The sequence below is a fragment of the Phallusia mammillata genome, chromosome 7, assembly GCF_965637545.1.
Source record: "Phallusia mammillata chromosome 7, kaPhaMamm4.hap1.1, whole genome shotgun sequence".
In the NCBI taxonomy this organism is placed as follows: domain Eukaryota; kingdom Metazoa; phylum Chordata; class Ascidiacea; order Phlebobranchia; family Ascidiidae; genus Phallusia; species Phallusia mammillata.
The window spans coordinates 22,307,970-22,331,886 of NC_137258.1; the positions used below are offsets into that span (position 1 = coordinate 22,307,970).

Consider the following 23,917-nt stretch of genomic DNA (forward strand, 5'->3'; position numbering starts at 1 on the left):
TACAGATTAAAGCTCATTCTAACTTATTTTCAGAAAATAGGCTAAAACAACATTTTGTGCTTGACCAGTACTTGTCCAACAAAAGCAATAACAAAACAGTACTTATGTATTGTGCAACACTTTTTGTGCATATGGGTACAAATTCATACTGCAACAAAATATGTCATGTATCAGAGCAGCGAAAAACACAAGCTTCATGTTCTTGGCAGGACGGGACAACGATTGTGGTGAAGCAGTGAAGACAGAATAGAAATGAAATAGCAAAAGTTCAGTGCAAAACAGTTGCATATTAATCTGTACATTTCATCAGCATTTGTCACCTACAACATCAGCTGAAACTGGTTTTGCAATTCATTTCATGACTTATGATGTTTAAGATGTGCATGCTGTAAACCAGTTGTGAGGTAAAACTGTTTATGACAACTTCCAACTAGAAGCGCATCTGGTACATGTCCAAATCTTCACAAAAACAGCTTAGCGTATCCCATTCCCAGAAGGCTGCCACCAAGCAAAACACAACCATAACCCATTCTGCCCACTGGGTGGCATGTTACACCCATTAGTGTTCCAGTGTAAAAAGCAGCAGATGGTAAGGTTTGTGAGATCGGCAAATGCGATGGCTTTTCATCAGCTAACTGGTTTTCGTTAATATCCATTTGTGTCACAACTCCAGCAATAGAGGGTGATTGTTCAGTTGGGTACTCGATGCCAAAGTGTCTGCAAATTGCTTGATCCTTCATTGCGTATCGGTGATGCAGCCAGCGCATTGTAGCGCGCTGGGAAGAGGTGGGAATGTTTTCGATTGGAATTCGCTCAAAGTGAATGTGAACCTTTGGTGAATCACTATTAAGAAATGCCCACATGTTGGGAGCTGGTGTTCTTTCTCCAACTGGTTAGATGAAAAAAGAGTAAGTTACTGAATTACAGTAAAACACAGCCTATATATAATAAAGGAAAAGAGAGCAAACAGTGTCTGGTGCACTTTGGTAGAGTGTTACCAAAACACAAGTTAACAACATTTCATATGCATAAAAATTAAAGCTATAGTAAATTGTTTTTTTTTTTACTGAATTTTGCAAAACTTTGAAAGAGTCCGGGGTTATTACCCAAATTGAGAAAGGGTCTGTGTTAAATCCTTGTTTAAATTCTGTTTTGAATTCTCGCAAGATGACAAATAAACTAAAATGGACAACAAGAGACATCATCACAGACTGTATATAAGGGTTCTATTTTGTTACCTCTTTTGAGGTTGTCTGCTGATTCGTAGATGATTGTTGCATCATAAACAGCGTTGAGGTATGTTTTCATGGTGCTGATTGCACAGTAAAATGCCTTGATTCTGGGTGTCAAAACCTAAATATAAAATTGAAATAAATCTGTATCCCTCTTTTGGAACATGCAAATAGATCAAGTATATATGTCCTATTTTATCTTATTGACATAATTATGGTTTGATTAGGATTTTTGTACTGTCATAGAATAGAAAAAGATTTGTTTATATTGTCATTTTTAACAGTACTATGACATTTTCATAGTTTATTCAATTGTAAAAATATTTTACTTGGTTGAGTGGTTTAAGGTCATTTTCTATGGCATATTGTTGACTTTTGGCAAGCAGCTCCTTTCGTTTCACAGAGAAGCGAGTTCCTTCAGGAAATATGACGAAGTACATTTCAACACGACTGCAAACATAAAACAAAAAGTTGGGTGAGTCAAGTGCACTTCTAGTTTTTCAAATTTTTTCATGTATATAATTGAAATATTAAAGCATAATTTGGAATCAAAACTATTGCTTTAATCTGAATACTGTTCAGACACTTTGAAACAAGAAAAATAGATGAAATAATTGAACCAGTCCCATTGGCATATGTTTAAGGAATATCTAACAAAGCAATTTTACATAGATTTTTTCTGCACTTACTGTTTCATTAAGTAGGTAAGCACCCTTGTCATATTTCTTTCATTGTACGATCCATCTCTCTTTACAAACACACCTCCGTGTACTCCAAACACATAACCATACAACGGCCAGTATTTTATAGAATTCTTAAAGACATATCTCATGTTGCCAATCATCCCCTGCCTAAATGGGAATAAACATGGCAGAAAAGTAGGATATGTGTGCAATTTTTAACTTGATATGTGTGTAATTAAGAAGATAAATTATAACGATATTAACTGATTTGGGAAAACGAAACAGGTATAGGGCAATAAACCTTATTGGGTTTTGCCCAAAGCAGTTTGCTACCCAATCTATGCCACCTGTTAAAAATTGAATTCTTATTAATTGTAATTACACAAAATGCTTTTTAATAACCTACCTTGCAGCAAGGAAATCTGTAACAATCCAATCCATGCTACATTGGTGATTGCAAATAAGGATAACATTTTCTTTATTTTGTGGAATTTCACCAGAGATGTTTATTTCCACTCCTAAAAACAAACAAACCAACTGTTTACCCCAAACCCGAAGCTGTCTTTTAAAATATATATGTCTTTTAAAATATATAAATTTTTACCTGTGGTGTGTTCAAAAAAGAAAACAATCAATTTCTGATAGCTCCCCCATAAAAAGTCGTCACCTTTGTAAAACCACCTTCTGGGCATAAGAATAGAAACTACCCGCCACCTGTTAAAAACAATTGCAGTTAAAAACCTTTTTATCTTGAATATTTCTTTGCCACAAAAACATAAAAACATGTTAACAATTATTACAACATTAGGTTGACATAAAGCATCAAGCCAATAAATGATGAGTAAGCTGCAGACAGTGCCTAATATGAAACGTATAAATTAAGGTTATACAATAAAACAACTTTTTTCACTGATTTTGACAAAACACCCTTTGTTATTGCCCAGAAAATTGTGTTAAACGCTTGTGACATGCATGTGTAAGTTCTGTTTTTAAATTTTAACATGGCGTCTAATAAGCTTTAAATATAAACTGAAAGAAAGTATGTTCGCACATTCGCATGTTAGCAACAAACCTACCAAAGCGTGTTAACTTATTTTAGGTAAAACAAAACTTACCCTGTATGAATAACCAGATAAATCGGTGCAGTTGCAAACATAACAATAGTCCCAAATGTTCCGCGAACATATCTCATACATGTTCGCAAAACGCTTAACACAGACATATTGACTCTACAAATTCAACATGCGCAAAAACAAAGCGTTAAAAATCTTTACTTTCGCTTAATTAACCGTCAGTTGACCTTATTATTATTGGTTACTGTGGTGGTGACCCGGATTACGATTTTTGACAAAGATTCTAATTATATATTTAAGGGTCAGTCATTTTATTTTAAATTAAAAGCATTTTTTTGTTGACCACGTGATATTCTTAACACGTTTTCTTGCTGTGTGTTTAAAATTTGTTTAATTTTATGCGCTTTTAAATACTGGGTTTGCAACAATCTACTGTTCCGCTTTGGATAAAATTACACGCCGTCCTTGGGGAATTACCTAGGCTAGGGAAATCACCGCTACGATAGAATTTGCATTTTTTGTTTCATTTTTTTATTGTTTTGCCATTTTTTATTGTTATGGAAAGTTAAATTATACAGTTATCATCAAAAACATAACTTTTTTCCCATTTTAGCGATTGTTAATAGGATATCGTGGGCTATTGACCAAAACCTTTTGTTCTAAACAATTTAATACAGGGGTTCTTGACCAGGGGTACGTGTACCCCTTGGGGGTACGAAGCATCAAAGCAGGGGGTACGACATGCAGGGTAAAATTATATGCTATTTAGGCATATTTGTGAAGAATGCGTAACAGTACAATACTGTTTTCATGCATGCATTCAACACCCAAGTTATACACTGAGTTTAATTGTTACAATTTTATTTACTTCCGTCGGCCATTTTAGACAGGGGGTACGAGAAAATTTTATGAAAGCTCAGGGGGTACGAGCGCAAAAAAAGGTTAAGAAACACTGATTTAATACAAGCCCTGTGTTCATTGAATTGTCAAACTTCCTCATTGAAAAAGTTTTTTAAAAGACACTATCGACTAAAAATTTGTACTTTGTCAGGTCACAGCTTTTCGGAAGCCGGTTTGGTTGCAGATACTTCATAAAGCGCCTCAGGCATTAATGGCTTTTCCGACGATCAGTGCAGTCTATTCCAGCACGCGCCATCACAGGTAATTGTAATGGAGTTTTAAGAGCTTGTGTGCCTTTTGATACATTATACATGGTAAAATGGTTAAGTTTGAATGCATGCAGGTAGTTGCCAAGAATATATGGCCAAGTATAGGTTGGTGATTTAGGTTTTGTTGAGCTGTAGACTTATGCTGACATTTGTTATTTCGTGATGATCGGATGTTTGCAGTATTTGCAGAGCACCACCAGCAAAATATAATGCTCGGTGTCTGAAGTATTTTCGAATATCGTTCAATTTGATGTGACATATGTAACAACGTTTACTTTACCAACATCAACATAAGTTATTCCACCTCGCTTTTTCTGAAGTCAGTTTGGTCAAGCAACCTCGTTTCAACGTAACAATGTAAAAAAACATGAACAATTTGAAAGAGAATATTATAGTTTTCGGTTTGTCGATTGTAACTTATGGTGGCGTTGCAACGGCTCCGTTTATGTACGACGATTTTCCTGCAATAAAAAAGAACGCAGATGTCCAGGTATAAGAAACAGTTGCATTTTAAAATAGTTTGGCTCATGTTTTTTTTTCTGTTTGGTGACGTTAACAATGACGTTTACCGGTGATGCTAGCTAGCGTAAATTTGCAAGGTATGGAAAATGAATAAAAAGTAATATTAATCGAATGTGCTTTGTGTTGCTTCGTCGACAAAAGCATCGATTCCGTTTGCGAGATATTGGAACCAACACAAAACGTTACACTGATCCAATAGGCGTTGTGTTGCTTATTAGATTAAAGCATCAATTCTTTACATATGTTTACTTTCAGGGAGTTACTCCGATTTATCAAATATGGTCAAACGACTTCTGGGGCTTTCCCATAATTGCGAACACAAGCCACAAATCTTACAGACCTTTGACAGTTCTTACATTTAGGTAAGTTTGTTCATTCAACCTTTTTATTGACAAAATCAGTAATTTTAACAACATTTGTGTTCAGGGTTATCTGTTTCGCGTTCGGTGATTGGTCCACAGCGTACCACGTGACGAATATCTTGCTTCACGCAACAGTGACTCTGCTTTTTACGTCAGTTTGTCGACGAGTGATATTCAAGCACGTGACTGATCACGCTTCGCTGGTCGCGGGTATTTTATTTTCGCTTCATCCAATTCACACTGAGGCGGTAAGAGTTTGATCTAGATTCGAATTTACAATTTAAAGTAAAAGATTGAAGATGATACTGATGTAAAAAATATCTTTATCTTAGAATCTTAATGACGAACCTTTTTTATTAAATTGAACCTACTGACATAAAGGTCTTTATTTTTCATCTTTCTTTCGGTCACAGCCTCTTTCAAATTTTTTAGTCACGACACCTTGCCTATTAAGAAGGAATGTAAATTGATAAATGTTTCAACGTGTGACAAATACTTCGATGTTCCCTTTTTACAGCTGTCTTGTGTTTCAGGTGTCAGGTGTTGTTGGAATGGCGGAATTGTTATCATCTTTCTTTTTCATGTCGGCGCTGTGGTTGTGTAGCAGCGAACCAAAACCTAATCCAGTAAACAATAAGGATGCTATGACTTTAAACAAGAATAAAAATAACGGATTACCCGTTCAAGAAAACGGCGGTGAGCAATTTTTTTCTACCAGTGGTTTCCAATGGTGTTAACTTTTATAAATCCCGAAAAAATATTGTAAGTATGTTTGTATTATCTTACGATAAACCCACAAGAGGTGTAGCGGGCCTTTCATCAACTGCTTGCTACGAGGTTACAGAATACAAATGTGGCTTTCAGTGGTAATTTCGACCTTACGACGATCACGTAATAGATGCAGAGGGTTTACCTAGCTATAATGGCTCAAAAGCACATTAGTACACATTCGTTTTAAGCCTGGATACTTTCATTTGTAACATACAGTTCTTGTTTTTAGGATTGAAATTTCGTGGCAAACGTGATCGTGGAAACAAACAAACTGCTCATGATCCTGAAGTGGTTGCAGTCTGTATTTGCAAATACGACCACAAGAAGTATAATCTTCTCTGTTGGAGGACATTGGCTAAGCTGATATTGGCCGGATGCGCCATGCTAAGCAAGGAGTCGGGTATGTGTAAACAAATTGAGCAATTTCGTAAACGAAAAATGCATCAGTGGTCTGATTTGAATATTCATTCAGTGTCGCTAAAACAATATTTTACCAGTTTTCGAAATTTAAATTTTTAGCATCCAAATACATGTATCCACCGATATGATGTCCTAAAAACATGCAGAATACCTCTTTCCACATACCCATTTCCACGTTACATTCTTTTTCGTAAATTTTCCCAAAAACACAAACCTTTAACTTAATTCTCGGTAGTACATGAAAAAAATTATTAAAAAAATTAAAAATTAAGTCAGATTTTTTTGGCAAGATATAAAAATATATCTTTTAAACTTGTTACTATTACAGGTCTAACTGTACTCGGGGTTCTTGCTGTTAACGAAGTCGTCTTATTCGTCGAATCTTTGTATTGCAAGCTTCACAAATCTAATGTCAAGGGAACTTTGATCAACTTGACTGTTTTCACATCCTGGGTATGTTCTGATTTACATCATTGAAACATTCTGTGTATATACAACTTTGGTCAAACTTGTGTTGCAGTGCATATTCTTGTTTTGCTTACGTATGTGGGTGATGGATTGGACGAAACCTGTTTTTGCTGAACCAGACAACTCAGCTTCGTACGCGAAACACAAACTTACAAGGTAAGTAGAAATCTTTTTTTTGTTTATTATTATCGTTCTGCAGACATCCCACAAACATAGAACAGCTTGCTTTACTTTGCACAACCAAGTTTAAACAAGACTTGAAGCGAACTTTATAGATATAGAAGCTTTCGAATTTAAAGTGGCAATGCAAATACTTCTGTCGGCAGGATCGAGGTTTTCTAATTGCTGCGCCAGAGTTTGGGCCTGAACTTTTCTCGGGCTGAAGTTTGAATAAAACGGGCTTGATTATCGGCCTTATCTGTGCTGTAATTTCGTGTTGGTTAATCTAACTTTCGGGTCTAACTCGAGCTTTTAAAAAACTAAATCCGGTTCGGACCGGGTTTTACTTTTATTTAATAGTACTACTGTGAAGTGCTGGATTAACCATTAGGCAAAGTAGACACGTGCCTACAGGCCAGTCAAAAATCCAGGCCACTTGAAATGTTTTGACAACACTGATAATTCTAATTTTTTAGTTGGCAACCCTGATTTTCGGGCCACTTATAAAATGTGCCTACAGGTAAGCAGACCCTTAATCCAGCACTGCTACTGTGGTTTGCTTGGCATATAATAGATCACAAAATTCTTGTTTCAGGTTCCTTACCTACAGTTGGCTGTGCTGCGTCAACTTATGGCTGCTCATTAGTCCGGTTGTCCTCTGCTATGATTGGTCGTATGCAACAATACCTCTTGTGACGTCACTATGGGATATCAGAAACTTTGCAACGTTGCTGTTTTATGTCGTATTTTGTGGTGGAATGCTATGGCTGTTTTGGAAGAAAAGGCGAAAGGTAAGTTGTACAAAAATATGTTTGTAGTCAATGATAAGTTAATGATTGTATTGAAATAGAGCTAGCTAATAATAAACCTACATTTCATACGACTTTGGAAAAAATAAGTTGTGTGTTTTTTAATTTGTATTTTTTGATATCTATGTACTTTGTTGTTTTACTTAATTGTAAAATGTAATCAAGTTTTCTTCATCTTGTCTCAGCCAAGGATTTTTCGACCACTTGCGTTTGGGATTTCCCTGTTGGTGCTTCCCTTTCTTCCGGCTTCCAATCTCTTTTTTCCTGTCGGATTCGTGGTGGCCGAGAGAGTGCTTTACCTGCCCAGCTCAGGATTTATTGTCCTGCTTTCTCTAGCGTGGAGCAAAGGTAAATTGCACACTAAAAGTGTTTTCTTTTTTGCATACTAATGCTTGCAAAAATTACTTAAATGAATGAAAATGAAATGAAAGATTTTCTGCTTCCTGAAAACGTATAATTACGTTGAATTTTCTAGCCAACGCACAACTGCATTTTAAATGACTCTATATTTTGTGATGCAAATAAGTATGCGCCAGACTTGTACATTATTCTTAACGACGTAACTTTAAAAAAACGGTACAGTCATGATTTAAGCATACTTTTCATTCAAGATACTGACCTAACTTATAGTTGCCCGCGCTTTGTACCCATATAGAATATTACAAAGCCACTGCATTGAAGCTATATTATACACACAATCCTGTTTCATTTTTACAGGTCGAGAAACTAAACCCAAACTACGCAAGATGTTTGATATTTTCGTCTCGATTATACTGATATTCTACTTTCTACGAACTGTTACGAGAAACCGCGTATGGACGTCACGAGAAGCATTTATGAGGTAAACAATGTAGAATCAATTTCTTACTTGAAACCTACAAAGGCCTGTAACAAACACGCGTTGCATACTTTAAAAAGTTTCTGTAGATTTGGGCACAAATAAGGTCATTTTTGAAATACGTTGGACCAAAGCATTGCAGGCTAGCTACAGAAAAACATAATTGAATAGGGAAAACTCGTTTAACAATGCGCTTTGGAAAGGGAAATTTTGCCCAATAACAAAAACCACGATAAAGCGATTGACTTCAGAAAAGTGTTTCCCAAAATTTTTGCAGTAACGAAAAAATTCTTCAAGCCTTTGAACTCCAAATTTAATTCTCCCTTTTTGAAACAAGAAAATCTTGCTGGGGTCTTCTTACAACCCCTAAAAGGACCTGAACCCCTATTTGGGGTCTACTGCTTTCGTGTGATAATAATAATATTCTCTACACTTCACATGTTTTTTTTCCAGTGCCGGAGTTGAGACTTTTCCAGAAAACGCCAAAGTTCATTACAACTGGGCAAACTACCTCTACGAGCATAACCGGACGCTAGAGGCCGCTGCGGAGTACGAGAAAACAATCGAACTTTACCCTAATTTTGTCAGCGCTATGAACAACCTAGCAACTATACTAGAAGAGAACCCAAAGACCACGGTAGAAAAATACCCTTATTTTGTCTTGTTTCATATGTTAGATATTTTTTGGTATTTTTTAGTATTTGCGTATTTGCAGGATAAAGCGCATGAGATGTACGTTCGTATCATCCGAATTCATCCTCAAGGATCAAACGCGTACAATAATCTCGCGGCTCTCTTGGTGTAAGTTATATTTCTTAAACCTCTTACGTTAGGTTTTCGCATTGCAGACCATTGCAAATCATTGTCCAAAACCTGGAAATAACATCAGAAGCACACAACAACATACCACCATAGTAATGCCTAAGTTTAATCACTTGAAACAGATTTTACTGACAAAGTTTTGCTATGTGATTTTCTTACAATTTTAGTTGACATAATGTACATTATTGGTTCAAGTTTTATCATTTTAATAAGTTTGCAATTATCAGGGCCGCATTTCGACCTTTAGCACGCACCTATGACTTTGGCGTCCCATACAATTGTTGCTTCGCACTGAAGGGTGTATTAGTGTAATATTGTTGCAACATTTACATTAAAGCGACGCAACATTACTGCCATAAGCATGTGATTATTTTTTAACAGGTAATTCAAGCCCCCTGATATTGATTTGTATTTCATTTAATACCTTGTGTTGACAGAAAGCAGGAAAAATTCGACGACGCTTTTCGAGTGGTCATGCGCGGAATCGGTTTGCTTGGTTCCGATGAAATCCCGGCAGTTATCCCAGTAGCACGTGCGTTGGTGAAGCATGACAAGATCACCAAAGCAGAACGCCTGTATCACGTGTCACTTGGCAAGCAGTGCGTGACGGAGGAAGGATTGAAAAACTGTGAGGGTGTAAATACTACCTTGCTGAACGATTTTGCCATGATGTTACAAACGAAAGGTGAATAGACTGGTTTTTTATTGAGCTCAAAATTTACTTGACGTTGAATATGCAATGATGTTACGTAGATAAAAGATGTTTTACCCAATTACATTTGACTTAACGTTTTTCGTAAGTTTGGCACCGACAACATGGTCTATTTTTCAATCTCAAGCCTTCATATGAGACATAGCATCTAAGTTGAACATGTTTGGTTATAATTCGTAATCTAAGAATATATGTGTTTCTTTTGAAGATCATATTATTGTATAAAACACATGGACTGAGATACCTTCAATACATTGACAGAAATCTAGACAAAAACACATTTCATGAAATCCGAAAGTTAATTATATTCTTAGTAAAACTTTTTTAAATTTTACAGGAGAAATTACCCGCGCCATCCAAGTCTTAAAACGGAGTTTGAAGCTTCAGCCGTTGGACGCAGAAACTCTGGTTCTTCTCGCAAATTGTTTTGCTTCTGTTGACAAATTTCGCGAAGCCCAGGAAACAATATTCAGGTGAAAATCTAAACAACGTTAAAATGATGACGTTTTTAAATTTCAAAACTCCGCCGTTAAAATCTTTACTATTTTTTTACAACGGATTTCAATGGTTTTTATTTACGCTACCTCGGAAAAGTTTTCAAACAAATTGTAGAAGTATCTGTAATTTAAGAAATTGAGATGCTTGCAATATGAAAAACGTCGAGGTTTGTAACCATTGCTTTTGCTGTTTTTAGGGCTGTGGCAAACAATATTGGAAACTATGCAACATTTCAAAATTATCGCTTTGCAAATATCTAGTATTTTGAACGATTGAATCCCAAGTTTTGACCAGCACTGGTGTCATCCTATTTTGTGATTGATGTATAGATACTTCGATGTACTAACTGATGTTACAAGTATTTTTTCTCTTTTAGGTCTGTTGAAATCGATCCTTCGAAATCTCACCGCATGTGGGCGCTAGCGTCATCACTTTTTAATCGTGGAAAACTGTTGGAAAGCGTGAGAATTTACGAACGAGTTTTGAAACTACTTCCGGATAACCTGGAAGCAGCTGGACAATACGTAAGTCATTTTTTAAGACGAAATTATGCTTATTTCCAAATGACTTAAGCTAGTGTATTGGATGTCAATAATGCTCTGAAGGTGATTTTATTGCTAATACAAATGGCCCACACGATTGTGGCTTCTTATTTAATGGTATCACGAATTTAACTAAAATATCTCTCTTAGTAATTATTTACACACTTGCTACCCCCAAACCACTACACGCCATGATAATACCACGGCTAAGCGCGATATTGGTACATTCATGCTTGGAACGCGGCCATTTGTTTTGCACAACTTAAATTATTAAAACCATGTTTTTATCATGTAGGCAGCTGTGTTGTTTGAATTCGGCAAACCCGAAAAAGCAAAAGAAATTTTGGAGGACCTAACATCACGTGACACGGAATGCAAATTCGATCAAGCGTGGAGAAATTTCGCCGGTTTGTGCGGAAAAGAAAGGAAATTTGAAAAGGTAAATCAGTATTGTACAAAACTCCATGCATTTAGATAGCAAATTCACTCTTCAGTTAATGTCTGACTTGACTGGATGTTAAAGAGCTTGCCATAAATGTTTGTTTGTTATAATTGCTTCGGTTGACTGCACAAAGCTGGTGTAAAACATTTTTTTGCGTTCATGAAAAGGACAAAGATTTTCAGCCTTTTACCGTTTTTATTCAGTCAAATCTATTTTGTTTCTTTTTTAGGGCATTGATTTGTTGAAAACTTGTGCCCATCGAATCGAAAATGCGGCGATTGTTACGTCAGAGGACAAGACGCGGTGCGCCATCGTGCGGTTACTTCTTGCCAAACACGAAAAGTTGCAAGCTTATCGATACAAGGAATCGGGTGAAAAGACCGAAGCAAAACGAATGTGGATTGATGCTATGCATGTGAGTGAACGTTTGCTGTTTTTCTTTTCAACCTAAATAATATAAAAGCTGCACCAAAACCAACAAACATGACTACTGGTACTGGTTGAATAATACTACTGTAGTTGGTTACTTAGTGCCTCTTTTTTGCACCAATGCGCATACTTAATATTTTTTTACACAAATCCAGTGGTTGACTATGTCAGGTTGTATATTTCGATATTTAACACTAGTAAAAAAAGCAGTGTCCGTCAACAAAAATAAAAAATATTTTTCTTCACCATGCCTAAGGGCTAAAAATTCCATTGAAAAACTGCCAATCCAGCAAAATTCAAATGACTTATATACTTTACACTCTTTTAAAAAGGTAATAGCAATTGCACATAGCAAAGTAATTTCAATATTGCACAGAATCTAGAAAAGGCGATTGCACTTGATCCCAGTTTGGAGGCAGCAAAACAAGAACTTGTGGCAATGAGAAACAAGTGAAATTCAGCAACAGAAGGCCCTGCACATTGCACACATCAAAGAGAAGCTGGGTTAAGCGATGAAACAAGAGTGGAAAAACATTGAACATGCATTGGTTACTCAAATGCGTAAAAAAATCATGTAAAAATGGCATGTGATGCTTATAGATAATTCTGTCAACAATCAGGATCTAGCTAAAGTTCTGTTTTAATTTTTGTTAAATCCACTTTTTGCAATTTCTGTGGTCGATTGGATGTTTTGTTTCAACAGTGCCAGAATAATAAAATTTATGGATATTTTCCAATGTTTAAATTGCATTCAAATGTCATGAATGAAGTATATATATTTATGAAAAAATGACCAACAATTAATATTAAACTAATCATGTATTCTTGTTTAAGAAAAAAAATATTTATTTTTGTAACTTTACTTTTGACAATAAATCATAATCATCAAGGCAATTATGCATTGGTGTACATACTTTCAATTGACGAATTACATCAAAAGTGATTTTCACAGTGACATAAAATTGCACGAATTCAAAACTAACACTTGCATTAATTTATAAATCCTCGAACCCGAATAAAGATGTTATGTGTTGCTTTAGGTTATTTGTTGTCCCATTCCAATTGCATTTGATCATTTTCTGAAGTCATGTTTCCTACAACCAGATCAAATTCACGATTTAACTTTTCTTTTTCCTTTTCTGATTGTATTTTCATAACTTCAAGTTGTATGCGAAATGTGTGACTGTGTTGCATCTGCAATTGAAACATTATGAATATCAAAGATTTTTGCTATGAATTACAGAAATAAAAAAATCATAAAGCAAACTTACTTCATTTGTTTCTGCTTCTTCTGTCTCCAATATCTTTTCACACATTTGCAAGCAGACAAAAGCTAAAACAAAAGACATTGTTTTTTTGTGAGGTAATAAATTTGCTACTACAATCATGTAATTTTCAGACACTTCGGTCCATCAGGTTTACACATTATAAGTTAATAATTGAAACATGAATTATGTACATCAGTAAATAATAATTTATATTTTTGTTGTTGTCTTGGTGCATTCAGTACCACTGCCTCATAACCTGAAAGTAAAAGCATCATATACCATAAAGAAACTTTGTACCTTTCGCTTGAACCTGTACTAGATGGTCAGAGACAAGTTTTTCTGATGTTGGTAACGTTTGGAAAGCCAAATGTGTTGTACTTTTGGACATTGCGTTCAAAATTTCTTCATCTTTTTTTAGTCGTTTGTCAAACGAATTTATCATCAGGTTTACCTCCCCCGATACTACAGGTCTGTGGTTAAACAACCTTCCAACTATTTCCATTGCTTATCAATTACATAACTTATATTACAGAAATAGATTTAGCAAATAATTCGGTGTTAGCAAATTCTGTTTACAAATGCACGGTCTGGTGCTGCCAGGTCATGCGTGACGAATCACGTGCTAAGAGTAATTTTTTTATCAAAACGACTGCATTTTGGCTGGTTCCCTTTTAGATAAAAAAAATCATTTCATTATTTTATTTCATCAAACAGTTTCAGTGTTATTTTTATAGATATTTGCAGGGAGAAACTGCACAATTAAAATTAAATTTGGCCGCATTATGTCGCTATTGAGCTTCTAAACACATTGTTACCGCATAATGGAACAGGCCGTCAACAGTTTTGCTCGAAAAAGGTTCTGCTGTGATTGTGTACAGAGGTTTTGTCATAAGTACCGCGCGAAATTTGAGCAGTTGTGCGTTTACCTGTTACATTGCTGATAAATTAATATTAATCCTGGTGTAGACATGTAGAGAAAGATGAAAGATAAGTTGATTTGGAAAAAATCAATGCAGTTTTAGGCTGACAAAACGATTTAACCTATTACTTTCGAATCTTAAGATAAGGACGGACTATGTTTGAGGTATTTAAAAAAAATGATAGTCAATAAGCAAATTAGTTCATGTTCAGCATGCTTGAGCAAAAAGGTTTATCGTTTAGCTAGTTCTGTACTTTTGTATGGGTCTGTTAAAGGACATCTACTCAATAGATCTATTTCTGCCGCAATGTTAGTCTTCATTTCCCGCTGAGTACTTAACTGAACCTGGGGACTTCAAAGCGAAATATGGTTAAAATACTACGAAGTTATAATTTTGACTTCCATATTTTAGTTTGTTATAACAATTTAGTAGTTTGGCCACAACAAAATGTGAACATATAACTATATGTTTACCTTTTAATGTATTACTGTGTAATGCTAATGTGCTTAGTAACTAAGTAACATGCGCGGAAATCTACAATAGTTGTTTATCTTGGTGCTTAAGTTGATTGGGAAGTCATGCTTTGCTGTCTAGAGACAAATCTTGTCCACAAACAGTTAATCAAGCAGAGGTACCTCACGTCGTAATTACTTTTTGTTCGATGCCGCGCTTACTACACTCCAGACGTATCCGCCTCTCGCCTGTATAAAACCAGAAACTGTGGCATGCACGGTTTTAAACTACTGGTCAAGTCTAGTAAGACTCACAACAGAACTAGTCCATTCATTTCAATGTAGAGAATGGTATCAGAAAAACCTCATTATGAAGGCGTTTGTGCATGTTGTTTACATAACAATCGCCGGTTGTGACAAAACAATGCATGTTTGAGGAGTATAGTTGGTAATGAAATGGAACATTTGAACACCTTGTTGTATGTAGCAGATTGGTGACTTTTAGGACAAATTGATGTTTCTGGCGTGCTAATTTAGACTGTGCAAGTAGCTTCGAGGCGACAGGCCGTCCCAGAAGCATTGATTGTAGTTGCGACGTAAAATCAATTCAGCACCTTCGGTTAGCCTTGGTTAGCAGTCAACATGCTTGGTCTTAAAAAGGTCACAGAAATAGGAAATGCCCCATTAAGGTCAATTTAACTTCTGCGCTTGAAAAGGTTGAGTTTGTAATCGATTTTTATCAAAAAAAATTCCATTTTTTGCCACTTGGAAAAAGCACATTTTAACTGAAAGAACAACTGTTTTGTTGGAACAGTTTTTAAAAGTCTTGTTTAAACTAGATGAGATGTTATATAAAGCTTATGTTCAAATTTATGAGTTAAAATAATAACCTGATATTAAACAAAAACAGTCTTCACTATTAAGTCTAAACATAAAAGCATAGTTTTATACAACCCGATTTTTGTTTAGGAGCAAAATTTTTGTGTGTGTAGACTTTAATGAATGAGTGAAGTCTAACCAGATATGAATCGTTTATAAAACACAATTTCCTCATTGAGTTTGTAACATAAGCCGACCGGCTGAAGCTCAAGTGTGCGATTTGACTAATTATATGTACCTCTTGTATCACATAATTAAAGGTTTAGGCGTATGTAAGCCGTTTTTGCTTGGAAGTGCAAAGCCATACCGCCGACTTTAAGCTTTTGTGATTCGGATTTGATTCCACTTGAAAGCTGTGAAAGACAGTCTGTAATGCTTCGTGGATAGCCCATCTTCATTGTCCACTGGTTACTACATCACAAGGCATGAAGGGGTCCATTTCGACTGGTGCTGTTTGCGCCACAGTTGCAGCACTGGTCTACAGTAATACCTTCAATGCGGAATTCGTATACGACGACAAGTAAGGATATTTCGTTTTGTTACATGTCCAAACTTACGTATTGTAGTGTTTTAGATGCTGTCGGTTTGTTTAACTTAGGGTGGATTTACAGAAATTGTTTGATACATTACGTTTAGATCTTGCAGTACTTTATGTCTAATGTCGCCGATAAAACGTTTTATCACTCCATTATAGTTCATTTGTATGCTGTCAGTTTGCTTGCAATTGTATTAAACAGTAAAAACACAGAATCCAAAGGCTTTTCTTCGATACTTTCGGTAGTTTTTACATTTTTTTTGGAAAAGGAAATTTTAGGGCTGAATTTCGTTCAAAACTCAATACTTTTAATATAACAATATAAAACGGTAAAACGATATTTAAGATTCTACCAAAATCATCAACACAAAATTACCATTCTCTCACACAAGATATGACGTAATAATTAGCAGTTGTCACGTGTCAAGCCGAGGTGCCAGATGGTGGTTGCATGGGACTTTTGGATAATGGGCACTTATAAAAGCGGATTAGTTCATTCCGAACACTTAATTGTTTTTTCTCATTCTTTGTCTTGTCTCTATAACTCAAGTCTAAAATTAAAGTGGTTATCCTAAAGGCATGTTTCGCATTTTGAAACTATCTATTTACGCCTCCTGCGGGTTGAGTTAACTTAAAATATTGCAAATATGCAAAGTCTAAAGTAAACCAACTTCGTCAAGCAGGTCGATGTGTAATAAGGATAAAATAATAAATGAAATGTTAAACATAGCGGCAAAAAAACTAGATGAAACCATGTTGATACTGAACCCATGCCATTCCCAAACAAACACTAACCTCAACCCCAAAGAATTTTTCAATTCAGTCGCATGTTGTTACTTTGTAGCATCAAAGTAGCTTGCGACACAAACCGTTTGCATTATCCATTTAGACACCTTTGATTTACTTCAGTGAAAGTTACGAATCTTTTTAATTGGGCGCCATTTATCCAGCAAAGTTCTAACGTCGCAAGGCGGACCTGTGGTGTCAAATGTCAGAGTTATAATGTTACAAGGACGAGAAAGATCCCTTGTCAAGCCGATACGCTCGTGTTGATGTGACTACTGGAGCGTATCATGTTACAGGCGGCAGTGTCCGTTACTATATCGGACTTTCTAGCGATTGTGAATTTGCGAAATTACTGTAGCTGCCTATATTGATCCGGTCATATCACTATGAGGGATCATGTCCGCTAAGTCGATAGTTTCGTAACTTACAGCGCATTTCATTTTTTCATGACAAACATTCCAAATCGTGGGAATTTTGCTTCGAGTAGATGCCGAAATGTGGTAAATGTTTCCTTCTTTGAATACATACGTATGGACAATTGAGGAAATACTAATACATGCTAAGCCTCAGATGTGACTTAAAAAAAATCGGGGCTACATGCTATGTTTAAAATAACATAATATCATGTCACATGTTAGTGCAGATTTGACATGAATAAATTTGAAGCAAATACAATGTGCAGATCTAAAATTACTTTATAGCCAATTTTAAAGAAGTCAGGCATATGAACTTGATGCCTAAAGGCAAAAAACACGCTTCAAAAGTACACGTCTATGTAACTGACAATTATCCATTTTGGCGCAAAAAAGACGTAAGAAACATTCTCTATGCAACCTAATTGCTCGTTGCTGTCAAGCCGCAACACGAAACACACGTAATTGCCTTGGTCCTGGCATATGCCCCCCTCTGCACTGTTACAGGTCATGTATCCAGGCTGTAGCAGTTCAAACCACGCGTATAGGCTGGGGTTATGAGTTCAAAACTCTCCGCAGACTAGATTTTCAGCGTGGGGCAGCCTTCATTGATTCAAAATTGTTTCTGACAGGTTCCAGACCCGCAAAAACGACCAGTGAGAGTTTTATGGTTGGATATAAACCCAAACCTCTTGAAGCAGACTAGACTTTTAGTGATTTTGTCTGCGGGGTGAACCTGTATCGCTTTTCTCTGACATTCACCAGGCCTCAGCGTTTCAAAATTGCGGTTCTGAGGTCTTTTTGGCCGGCCTGGCAAGTCACAGACACTGCTTATTATACAACAATAAATACTGTATGTGTTTAGTTGTCTAACAACCCATATTCACAGCGAAAATGCGTCCGATGTTTTGCAAGAGTAACGGCTTTCGTTTATCCTTTCAAACGATAAAACCTCTGTAAAAAATGATTAAAATAACTACAAAATAGCATATTAATACCATTAAATTAATGTTTGTGTTACTAAAGTTGTTTAAAATGTTTTTAATTCTTTAGTTGTCTTATTCAAATAGAATCTAATTTGAAATAAATTACGTTTTTGACGGCCTACCAAAATTATCGATTTGCTTTTGCTTAGTTTTTTGGTCAACCGAATTACAACGGTTATCCCTTGAGATAACAATGCCAATATATCGTCACTATTCCTCTGGGCAAGACAATATTTGTGACCAATATTCGCTTGGTGAATAGCCAATTGATCTTCTATCGAGTTGTTTCACTGTAACATGTTACGTGGGTATTGCGGTTAGCTTTGCGTCCCATGGGTGTTGTTTCTTTTTTTCCTTTGAGGATTGGTGAATATTCAGACTGCTTCTCATAATTGGTAGAAAACATTTGAAACCATGTTTCTCTCCCACTAGAACGCGAAAAATATTGTGTATTGCTGAGTTTTAAAAGCTTTGGTCGAAACTTTTATAAGTTTTAGGCCAGGGGTGGGCAACCTTTGTCGCTGTGGGGCCAAATACAATTGCTATGATTAGATCGCGGGCCGCACCTTTATAACACAAGGTGATTTTACTTCGTTGCATACCAAAAATGCCCTACTACAAGTAAAATTCGCATTTGTTTCTAGCAGCATATTGTCAGGTCGCCGAAAAATAGCACCGAACGCACTATAATCTGCTCAAAAAATATTATAATTGGACTCGTTTGCCGGGACATTTGAAATCCAAGCGTCTCTGCGGGCCGCACAACCTTTAATCAAGGGCCGCATATGACCCGCGGGCCGCAGGTTGCCCACCCCTGTTTTAGGCATATGTATTTTTTTCAGGAACTTTTTGCTTTGGGTAACTGTAACTGTGATGCTAACAGACCAGACTCAATTTCAAGTGGTATTCTATTAAACACCAACGCGATGTCATAAACCAAAATAAAAACCGCGATAGAAAGAAGGTTTTTGGTGCCGTGAATTGTGTTCCAATGTTTCGCCATTTTGCAACTAGAAAGTTTTTGTCCACCTTTAGTAATTTATCGTTTACAGTAAAATTTAAAAATTGGCCCTTGAGCAGCCTCTAAGTCCTCATATATACTGGTTTAGTCCTCTTGAATGAAATACGGTACTGATATTAAAACTAGTGATGCACCGAACCCGCCTAAAAAGGTTCGGGCCGAAACCGAATATTCGGCCATGAGGCCGAATAATTTCGGCCGAATCAGGCCGAACCTAAAATCCCCGTTTTTTGGATGGTTTCAACTGAACCTTGTGTTGTTGATGCGAATGAACTCAATTTTGACAAACTAAAATCACTTTCACACTGGGTAAACTTTGCTAAACATCTAATATTTTGCAGACAACGTGGCTGGTATTTCATAGATACAACAAATAGATAATTTATCATGTTTCGTATGGGCGTAAATGAAATTAAAGGCCTTAATTCAATGCAATAAAAAAGTTCGGTTTCGGCCGAATTTTCAAAAAAGTTCGGGCCGAAACCGAAACATTGGAAAACAGCGGATTCGGCCGAAATGTTTCGGCCAACCGAAACTTCGGTGCATCACTAATTAAAACATAAGTATCGCATTAACTAATCCTCTCAAAATCGCCACATGTTTCTATATCCTATAATCTTTTCCAATGCGATTATCTTTTTTCACGATTTGTCCACATCTGCAAAGATCTACTTTTGCCGCTATACTTGATCTCAGTAAATTTGTGGACTTGATTTCATTCAAGTTTAGTGGTTTGGACAATAAAAAAGCAGAATTTTTTGAAATTGTTGTTTTGTCGATTTTTTGTTTAAAGCAATGAAAAATTTAAAATACGGTTCTGGACGTTTGCTATATTGTCTAATTTTGACTACCACGAAAACGACCATGCTATTGAATGCACTACATTTTCAAAAACCCTGTCGGATTTAATGTTCTAGATTAAACAAGTGTAATTTTGTTTCTTGTCTAAACTCTAATGGCTTTATTCCATGGCACTTTGGTCCGGCGCACCACAAAGCGCAACGTCATTTATTGCAGACCAGGGAGTAATTTAGGGAGCACGTTTAGCAGTGGAGTCATTAAAAATTCATGCCAAGTCAACTTAAAGCCACTCAATCTTAAACGAATTTTCGACTTCCGCAATCAATGCACAGATATGCATTGCGTGGTTCACAATCACAACGCATATTTTCTCAACCGTTATCTTTAAGCGCCATATATTGTGGTAAATATTAGGCCAAAAGTGTTATCTCTATATCAGAGACTTTGTATTGAAATTGGCTAACCCAGTTGAATAGTCCAATTTCTTTTTGAGGCCGATAATCTGGCAGCATTTTTTGCCCCTTCGTTGTTTTGGATATTTCACAATCGACAAATCAAAATTGAACAGTTTACAGTACTACAATACCCCCGTTGTGTAGTATGTTTAACAGGGCTTCTTTGAAAGCGTAAGCTACATTGGTGCAGTCGGTCAATTTGGGATGTGAAATTTAGGAAGGTTTGGTGTGTTTTGTAAAGGTTAATTAAGAGCTTCTAATCTCCAAAGTAAACCAAGTTGGTAGGGCATTGACATTTTCATTTTAAAAAAACAGTCATTAACATTTAGGGTTAGGTTTCTAATAGCTAATTTGGCATTTTCTTTGCCGCTCGGTGGTAGGAAAGTCTAGTAATAAGTTTGCATAACCTCCCATGCTCCTATAATAACACAGTCTTCCGAAATACTAGGTTATTTTAGTGCCGCTTAAATAGCTTGGATATTTGTGTAATGACGTTTTTTGGAACTTGTGCACCAGTACGTTTATTAAGCCAGCTATTTTGTTCGTATTTTACTTTCTTGTACATGAAGTAAGTTAAAATTCTCGTTAAATATTTTGTGAAAATACCATCCTCGCCTATTATGTATTTGTTTTATAAATGAGGTAAATGGCTAGTGTGTATAATTATAATACGTTGTTTGCCCCAAAAATTGCATTGTTTTATTTTTTTGCTGGTTAATGTTTAAAACATTGCCGTTTAATAGTCCACTGTGATTTAACGTGGGAAAGAGTTTTCACGTATATTTTTGGGCTTAAGGACGTGTATGACTTTTCTTTTAAGTTTAAAATTTAAATGAAATGAAACGTTTGTGTCTCAAACCGGACATTTAACAGTTCATTTGCGTCAAAGCGAATCCCTTGGGGGTGTGAGGAACATTTTTCAATGCGGGGAAAATCAATTGCCCCAATTTACCCATCCTGCGGGCATTGTGACGCCCAACAGGTCAATTGTAACGCAACAAGGCGTAACAGTGACGGAAACATCCCGTTATAACTAAAACCTTGTCACGGCAAAAATGTGAAACGACCCCTTTGGCCCGCCATATTTTTATTCAATTTACTCTCTCTTGAATAGTGGGTAAATTGAATTTCTAAATCCGCTTGGTATTACATCAAGGGGTAGGGGGTAACAATTTTCCACGGTAGCTTTTATAGCTGCACTGTCGCCTTGAAATTGTGGGAATAATGAAGTAAAAACTGCCACAAATATGAGGACCCAAGCCTGCTGAACTGAAGCCACCAATTTCACTGAACCAACAGCCACGTTTGGCCATTTAAAGTCTTACCGGCTTTTTGATTTGACTTTAAAAGATTACAGTTGCAGTATACTTTGCATCGTTTTGTAGCGGCAGTTTTGTGTACCATTGAAATTGTTAATGGAAATCTTTGATTTTGGAAAAGAAAACAAGATTAAAATTTCCTACATGGGTTTAAAACACGATTGCAACAAGAATACATTTTACTTAAGTTTTAAACAAAGCGCTTTTCAACAGAGCCAGAGTTATAAGGGGTTGCCTAACCCTAAAGTATAAGTTTAAAACCCGGCCCGAACCCGATTTAAAAAAAAGTATAATCCGTATTAGGTTCAAACGTTAGACTTAAAAAGGTAAAGTTACGACACAGACGTTGTCCAATGTGAAATCATACCCAAATCAGGCCCGTTTTAAGTCCGAACCCGACGCAAAAAGCCTTACAACTCTAAACAGAGCCATTTATTTTCTGCACAAATGTATCATTTTTTCAGTCGTGACTTTTAATGGTTTTTTGGCATCGAAACCGAACAAAACAAACCATGGCCTTGTGGATGTCCCTTCAAAGTGTCGGTGTTGCAAATACTTGCGACCCGTGTCGTGTTTTACTTGTAACTCGCATCACTGAAGTGGTAGGGGTGTTGCTTTATGCCTCGCCTCACTCACGTAGCAAAAGCTTGTACATCAGCTCTCGCTGTTTCCTCACGTACAACTTAACCTTGTGTATACACTGCAGTGCACTTAAAAATTTTAAAATTTTAAAAGTAGGCCCTTCCCTATTTTACCCTAAGACGTGTTTTGCGTTTGCACAATTAGCAAATTTATCCTTAGCTTGTTGGCACTGGTTCTTTTGCCAGCTTAAAGTTGTTTAATGCAATATTTTATTGCTTGACATTATACTAAACATATAGGCTTAAGTAGTATTACACATGTACAAGCTTAGATTAATTATTGCACTTACACAATGTGGCCCCATAGCCTCCCTTTTAAAGGGCGGGTTTGATTTTACTTGCCACAGTAAGCTGAACAACGCACCACCCCTTCCAACAACACCCCCTTACATTTTATTGGACTTAGTTGGTTAGAAATGAACAACTAATTGTGTTTCGATCTATAACACAGATGAGGCAAAAGGCCGTCGATTAATTAGATCAGCAGTTTCGCTCTGGTGGCTGAAATAATGGCGTATAGCATGTTGGGGAGAAAGTCTATGTTGTTGCCAAAATCGCTTTTCGAATGTGTATGTTACGATTCTCTTTCGTTTCCAAGGGTTTAGAACTGTTCTGTTTATGTGATTAACTACAGAAAGAGTGTCTCGCTTACCCTACTACTTATTAATACAAAGTTACATTTACTAATTAGGAATTGTATTTCTTCACACTGTCGCTAAAATGTTGTAAAGTAAAATTTCTGTGTTCAAATTGCCTACTGGAATCAAGAGTTTGATAATTTTGGCCATGACTCGCAAAAAACTCAAAAAAATAACAAAGACATGGCCAATGACAGTGTAAGTGATGCTTACGGCCGTTATCGCCAATTCCGGGCTCAAATAATAAACATTCAATCATCAATACAAAAGTTTATTTTTTTAACAAACGTTGGCATTCGGTCTAGCCAAACATAGTTAGTGATATTTAGTGCTGTTAGAAAGTCTACAAATCACTTCTCATCCATCTTATTCGACAAGTGTTCAGACCATTGTTTTCCCAGTTAATGCATTTAGCTTTAAATCCAGAAAAAAATTGTCAGTTGCCAAAAACCTCCCCAAATTCTTGCAGCTGTGCCCTAAAAGATAACGACACCCATAAATCACCCTTGATGGGTTTTCAACGAAACCCGTTAGCGCACAGACATTAGGGGGTCTCATAAAAGCCCACTTTTACCCACGCGGCCCCACTGAAGCCCCACGACTTGGGGTTGTTTGTTTTGTCACGGCGAGCTCCCTTTACCAGTCGGGGTGGGTTACTGATAGTGTGCAACGATGCATGACCATCATTCGACGTCCAATTGAGCCACACATCCGTCAAATTGTGAAACTACTTGGCGATAATTGATGTCAATTTTTGCCTCTCAATCAAAAAGGTGGTGCACACCCCAAAAGGTTTTTTGGGCCAGTTTTAGCCTTAACAAAGCAATAGCCCATGTATTGAATGAAATAGCA

At 36.4% G+C, this 23,917-nt stretch overlaps 4 protein-coding genes across 6 annotated transcripts in view; 2 read left to right on the forward strand and 2 right to left on the reverse strand.

The window, feature by feature from the left end:
• Positions 1-88: 88 nt before the first annotated feature.
• Positions 89-3,207, reverse strand: LOC145237406 (1-acyl-sn-glycerol-3-phosphate acyltransferase epsilon-like). The gene is made up of 7 exons (XM_080100256.1): positions 3,031-3,207; positions 2,520-2,629; positions 2,322-2,433; positions 1,922-2,083; positions 1,562-1,682; positions 1,239-1,353; positions 89-889 (listed from the first exon to the last, which is right to left on the reverse strand). Exons 1-7 carry the CDS (start codon positions 3,135-3,137, stop codon positions 462-464), a joined length of 1,155 nt encoding a protein of 384 aa, XP_079956382.1. The 5' UTR covers positions 3,138-3,207; the 3' UTR covers positions 89-461.
• A 921-nt stretch (positions 3,208-4,128) lies between these two features.
• LOC145237405 (protein O-mannosyl-transferase TMTC1-like) lies at positions 4,129-13,221 on the forward strand. Its single transcript, XM_080100255.1, has 18 exons — positions 4,129-4,647; positions 4,935-5,041; positions 5,106-5,289; positions 5,575-5,737; positions 6,042-6,212; positions 6,561-6,685; positions 6,753-6,856; positions 7,455-7,650; positions 7,854-8,016; positions 8,386-8,509; positions 8,960-9,143; positions 9,222-9,307; positions 9,766-10,013; positions 10,378-10,513; positions 10,915-11,062; positions 11,376-11,519; positions 11,752-11,937; positions 12,328-13,221. The coding sequence occupies exons 1-18, from the start codon at positions 4,525-4,527 to the stop codon at positions 12,403-12,405; spliced, it is 2,670 nt and encodes an 889-aa protein (XP_079956381.1). The 5' UTR covers positions 4,129-4,524; the 3' UTR covers positions 12,406-13,221.
• LOC145237407 (uncharacterized) lies at positions 12,110-13,842 on the reverse strand. The gene is made up of 3 exons (XM_080100257.1): positions 13,517-13,842; positions 13,223-13,284; positions 12,110-13,145 (listed from the first exon to the last, which is right to left on the reverse strand). Exons 1-3 carry the CDS (start codon positions 13,719-13,721, stop codon positions 12,993-12,995), a joined length of 420 nt encoding a protein of 139 aa, XP_079956383.1. The 5' UTR covers positions 13,722-13,842; the 3' UTR covers positions 12,110-12,992.
• Positions 13,843-15,701: 1,859 nt separating this feature from the next.
• Positions 15,702-23,917, forward strand: part of LOC145237402 (protein O-mannosyl-transferase TMTC2-like) — a 46,423-nt gene continuing 38,207 nt past the window's right edge. For all 3 annotated transcript variants that reach the window (XM_080100251.1, XM_080100252.1, XM_080100253.1), the window contains exon 1: positions 15,702-15,990. In XM_080100251.1, the coding sequence (XP_079956377.1) occupies positions 15,896-15,990 (95 nt within the window). In that variant the 5' untranslated portion in view covers positions 15,702-15,895. The remainder of the gene's footprint in view (positions 15,991-23,917) is intronic.